The sequence below is a fragment of the Morone saxatilis genome, unplaced genomic scaffold (genome assembly GCF_004916995.1).
Source record: "Morone saxatilis isolate NCDOM2014 unplaced genomic scaffold, NCSU_SB_2.0 Contig12, whole genome shotgun sequence".
In the NCBI taxonomy this organism is placed as follows: Eukaryota; Metazoa; Chordata; class Actinopteri; family Moronidae; genus Morone; species Morone saxatilis.
The window spans coordinates 5,199,321-5,205,003 of NW_023339674.1; the positions used below are offsets into that span (position 1 = coordinate 5,199,321).

General features: G+C 38.0%; 1 protein-coding gene across 2 annotated transcripts in view; it reads right to left on the reverse strand.

The window, feature by feature from the left end:
* Window positions 1-5,683, reverse strand: part of LOC118321748 (disks large homolog 1-like) — a 104,781-nt gene that overhangs the window by 39,265 nt on the left and 59,833 nt on the right. For both annotated transcript variants that reach the window (XM_035653223.1, XM_035653224.1), the window contains exons 6-10: window positions 5,004-5,054; window positions 3,487-3,611; window positions 2,325-2,494; window positions 1,693-1,829; window positions 752-896 (exon numbers count right to left, since the gene is read on the reverse strand). In XM_035653223.1, coding sequence (XP_035509116.1) covers window positions 752-896; window positions 1,693-1,829; window positions 2,325-2,494; window positions 3,487-3,611; window positions 5,004-5,054 — 628 coding nt within the window. The remainder of the gene's footprint in view (window positions 1-751; window positions 897-1,692; window positions 1,830-2,324; window positions 2,495-3,486; window positions 3,612-5,003; window positions 5,055-5,683) is intronic.

Consider the following 5,683-nt stretch of genomic DNA (forward strand, 5'->3'; position numbering starts at 1 on the left):
TATATATATATATGACAACAATATTATTCGGAGACAGTTTTGGGTGAGTTTTATGATCCATCTAAATTGGATTCAACCACGACTGAGCTGCTCTGCATCCGTGTCCGTCTTTACTTGTACCTCATATCTCTCTTTCCTGATCTTGCATCTTTGTGTAGCACTTCTGTATTCATATAGTAAAGCTCAGGAGTATGACATGTGTTTGTTACTATCTATCAGCTAATGAACATTTTGCTTTGTTAGGTAGCTTGTGATAATAATGCTCTGCAAATTTAAGCTTACTGTGCTATTGCAGTTGGAGGGTTAATTTGCAGAAACAGATATCTCAGTGTTTTCTGTGCACTCCAGGGAATATCAATCAAACTGGTTTGAGATCAATCATGTTTTTTTATTGTTCTCTCATGGCAATGTATTGTTTAATTCATTTTAAAAATGGCATTTATATTGTTTTGCAAATGAACTCTTCCAGTAAGAGTCTTTGCAAAAAGCCTAATAGTAGATGGCTGCTTTTATTATAAACCCACCCTAAGCAAAATCTCCATCAACAGCTTTGTTTCTTGCTGTTCTTTATAGTTCAACACCATCTGGCCCTAAAATGCTTCAGTCTCTTGGCTGCAGTGATGTGTGCTACATTCACAAGAGCACTGTTTCACTGCAGGAAGTGTCTGACGTTGAGAACAAAAGTGAGAAATGAACTATTAAGCAAAATTGTGGCATTATGGGTGTAAGTCTCTGGTGTATGTGTACTTACAATTAGTGACGTCGGGTGGAGGGAAGTTGTCATTGATAAAAAGGGAGGTGTGTTTGGCCACACGGAGGTAAACGACGTCAGGAGTCGACTTCAGGGCAGCCACTGCGTCCTCATGGGTTACCTCCTCCAAACAGGAGGCGTTCACCTGGAGACACATGGAGACACATACTCTGCATGACAGGAATAAACACACAGACAGCATGTAGACAACATTATGTCCAATGTTATGCCATGGCAGACTGCAGCAAAATCATACAGTGTGGATGTAGTTTTGTGGTCTGTACATATAGCTGGATGTTAATTTAATGGAGAAGAAGCTTTAAACATATGCCGAATGGGTCTGCTGCTGCTAACGGGCTTGGATGTAGAGCAGAAGAGTAACAATCTAATACAATTATGCCCTTGTACACTATCCCTCTCAAATGCACCTAATTCAGTCTTAGAATATAACACACCCAGTAGATAATACTTGAGAATTTAATAAAGGGGGTAATGGAGAGCCTTGTTTTTGCTCTGTTCTCAATTTAACACATGTCATCCTAAATTTGGTAACATTACTGTGGAATAATTACATTTCTAGTTTTATTAAGGGCAAATCATTTCATCTTTGGTGTTACTAGGGGATATTTATGACATGCAAATTCAATAATAGCAATTCATAGCAGGCAGAACTTGGTTATATTAATAATGTTAAGGGATATTTATTACCTACCTATACAGGGCTAATAAACCTGAATCCATAGCAAACTTCTTTTGTGTTGCCTTTTATTTGAAACTTTTTACATTATAAAACAAATTGTGTGGTTAGGTGAACCAATAAAACTTGATGTGGATTTCAATCTGTGTACTAGACTCTAGAATATTTGCATGATAATAGGTGCAGAGAATAAAAAGACAGAAGAGGGAAGAAGAATTAAAAAGAATAAAAATTAATTTCTTACAGCCACAAGTTTGTCTCCTATCTGTAGCCGTCCGTCTTTGTGTGCAGCCCCTCCCTCGATGATCTTAGTCACGTAGATACTGTTGTCGCCCGGGACATGTTGGTTTCCAACTCCACCTGCTATACTGAACCCTAAACCTGAGAGAGAACATCAACAGCTCATATTTGTTTCCCGAGGATGTTCTTTATGTTATATATTTATTTGCTGCATTTTCTAATTTTCTCCCTTGAGCCCTTTTACCCGTTCTGATAGATTTAATACAGTTCAATTATAGGGAAGTAAACAAAAGCAAAATCAAATTAGGTAAACCATATCCTCTCATATATTTCATATGTCCATTTTTTAAATTGCTCTATTAATCTTTTATTTCCCCTGCTCAATCATATTACTGAATCTTTACTGCGGACAAATGCTGACTTATCAGCACCAATCAGAAAATTGTGTCTCATCATACTTTTCTCAATTTCAGGCACCAGTTAATGTCTTTATTTCCTTGTTTCCTTATTATGCAGTCAGTAAGTAGCAGGACAGGAGAAGCATGTCAACACCATCAAACAACAACGAAGTCAGTGTTTTACTTCAAATTGAATTTCCTACAGACTCCACTGTTTACCATTGTAGTATTTTCTCACCTTTGGGCCCTTTGACCAGCTTGATATCCATGATTCTCTCAGTGAGGCTCCTCCTGCGTCGTATACATAGTCTGACCAGACCTCCCGCCTCCTTCAGCGCCTCCACAGCCCCGCTGTGGGTCACCTCCCTAACATCTGCCTCATTTACCCGGACTATACAGTCATTCACCCTGCACAGCAAAGTCAAATACAGTGGAGATGTCATTTTACTTGCATAAAGAGTAGTGAAGACAAAGGATACACATCATCTCCTAAACTCTCGTCTTTCACTTTGAAGATACATATCTAGTTGGGAGAAAGCAAAGTGGGAGCCAGCTGCTGTCAATTTATTTTAGTTGTTTGGCTTCTTTCCTTTTTAATGTTGGATTAAGGTAAAATAAAGTTTTTTCTTAAAGCATGTGTGCTAGACTCACTAATGTGAATTTTGTGGTTCAATCACATAGCCTGAGGAGCTCATAGCTACTGGTAAAACAACACACGCACAACTATATTCACTTTCCATGCTAAATGTGTTTCCTGTGAAAATGCTCTCCCTGCAGTGCTGTTTCAAAATATCAAATATCAAATGTTATTGTCAATTTGTATTTAGTCTGCTGCTGTAAGCTGTACTTGCATTGTGAGGACAACATCTCTTCACAGTCATATTGTGAGGAGTTGACTCCCATTTTGTAAGAAAAATATGGTACCACCCACAAGGTTAAACATCTTATATAAGATTTAAGTATTTAGGTTACAGTTAGAATTAGAATATTTCATTAATATTTTGTGCCTCCTATTTTTCGTTTATTTTACTTAGGTTAACTACTACTGTATATATATGTGTGCCTAGATTTATTTAGTTTTTTTCCATTTACTTTGTTACTTGTTCTTTATTAATTACTGTAATATGTTGTCATGTGGTTAATGTTAGAATAAAGGTTGAGATGTGGGGTTAGAGTTATGTGTGTAAAGATATGAAATCATCCTTATAATTAACAAAAACAAAAGTGTCATTATGTATTTCTCATTAACAATTGACTGTGTACACGTGTTTCCCTGTGATTCCTACGCCTACATCTGTATGCACACATGTCCCCTCGCATGCAAGTCTACTAAAAGAATGTACATGCTTGTGGATTGATGACTCAGCCCCCACAGAGTGTGTGTGTGTGTGTTTGTATACCTGAGTCGTCCATTCTGGGCTGCGGCCCCTCCAGGTATAATCTTGGTGATGAAGATAGAGGGGTCTTCTCCAATGTGAGGATTATCAGTCCCTCCTGCGATACTGAACCCCAGACCTGAGTTACCCTACACAGACACGAAGTGTGTTTTAATGGAACAAATGAACATACACATTGGTTTTTAAAAGATCATTTCTGATAGATAAATAAAAGAGTTACTGTTGTTAGACTCAAAAATGTATCTGCTGAGAAATCATCTCTCCATCCAGACCAGAAACTTAAAAAATATATATTATACTGAGATTTCAAGATACTTTTCAGTAACAAATAAACATTATAATGGAAACGTCACACACACACACCTGGGTAGTTTATATACCTAATCACAGGCATTGCTCTGTGTGTGTTTCTCTCAGTCTCTCATACTTTGTCGCTGGGTTTGAAGCTAGTGTAATGCCTGTGTCTGTTTGCGTGTATGTCCATAGTGTCTTTAAAGCAGATCCCGTCAAGCAGACAGAACCAGGTCACGGGAGAATAGAGTGAGAGAGGGAGAGACGAAGAGAGAGAGCCTCGGGTGAGAGAAAGGGGAATATAATGAGAGGGGGGAAGAGGATCAGGAAAAAGAAAGTAGGGAAGGATGGACGAGGAATAGAAAGGACAGGGAAATAGGGTCAGTGGAGTCGGACCAGTGGTTGGACCGAGTGGAGGAAAAGCAGAATGATGAAATGAAGGAGAAAAAGAACTAATGAGAACTAAGATCGCTGATTCAGATTAGATGAAGGCGTGTATGAATGTATCTTTAGGACTGATTTGGGTTATTTTCCCATACAGTTTTTGGAGAATTAGTTAACAACTTGCTCGTGTAGTAAGGCTTCAGTGAGAGGTAGAGGTAAATAAACTAGTGTCACCTCCAGTCTGAAACACACACTGTAACTTGTGTTTTTTGCTTTCTTAAAACATCATTCATTGAATTTACTTCAGTCACAGTGCTTATGATTATGTATACTCTACATTTCCCTCTAAAATGTTTGGCAGCCTAACATGGCAGTGAGTAGTAAGTAAGTTTTCTATGTACTGCGATGGCTGATTCAAATACATTGGTTGACTTGATACATTTAGCATTAGTCCTAGTTGCCAAAATGGTCTTGAGCTCTTGTTTTAGTTGGATAGAAATTGCCTGTTTAAAAAATCAATGTGCTAGAAATAGCTACAGTATCTTGTCAGAATCTCACACCAGAAATATTTCCACACCGTCTCAGTCTGTGTTTGCATCTTTTATGCCTCAGCAAAGGTTCCAGTTCTCCCAGTTTAAAGTACACAGACTCAAAATCATTTCTGCTCTCAACTGCACGAAGGATGTTTTTAGCGTGATTATGGAGGAGCGCTCGGGGAGGACAGGGGTCAGTCTTAACAGATGGAGGTACTGTCACCGAGGGGCTGATGTGACTGAGTACATCGACAGTGTGTATCATTAGGCATGCATGTTGGTGGTGTGTTTGCATTGTGAGTATGTTTTTACCCGCTCCAGCGTGATTTCCTCGTACTCATAGTCTGCTTCTGTTCCATTGACCTGTCAGAGAGTAGGAGAAGATAAGTGCGTTAGTTAATTTAAGAGTAAACACTGAAAGCTGTTTTCCTGTAATGGACACTAAAATGCTCATTTGATTTTACGGTAAAGCTGCTTTTGACATTCATAATTCATAATGTTTTTCCCCTGTGTCATGTCAGTTGCTATTGGCAGGTGCACCGACGTCTTGTGTCGCATTAAACCTACATGTTTATCACAGCTTATGTGTCTGTGTCGGTATATGTGCCATAACCTACAGTATCAACAGTGGCAGAGGAAGGATTCAGATCCTTTACTGAAATATAACTACAAATACCAGACTGTAAAAATACTTTGTTACAAGTAAAAGTCTAGCATTGAAAATATTACTTAGTATTAGTAAAAGTATGTAACTATAATCAGAAAAACATATTAGTAAAAGTACTCAATGCAAAAACATGGTGGTGGAGCTCATTTTTTAACTATTTTGTATAAGACTAAAGCTAATCTGATGATTATTTTTTCCAATAATAGATTGATTGTTTGGTTTGTAAAATAGTGATATTATTGAAAATAGTGAGACATGTCATCACAATTACCCAGAGCCCAAAGTGACTTCACAATAAAATAATTAAAAGGAAAAGCAGCAAATC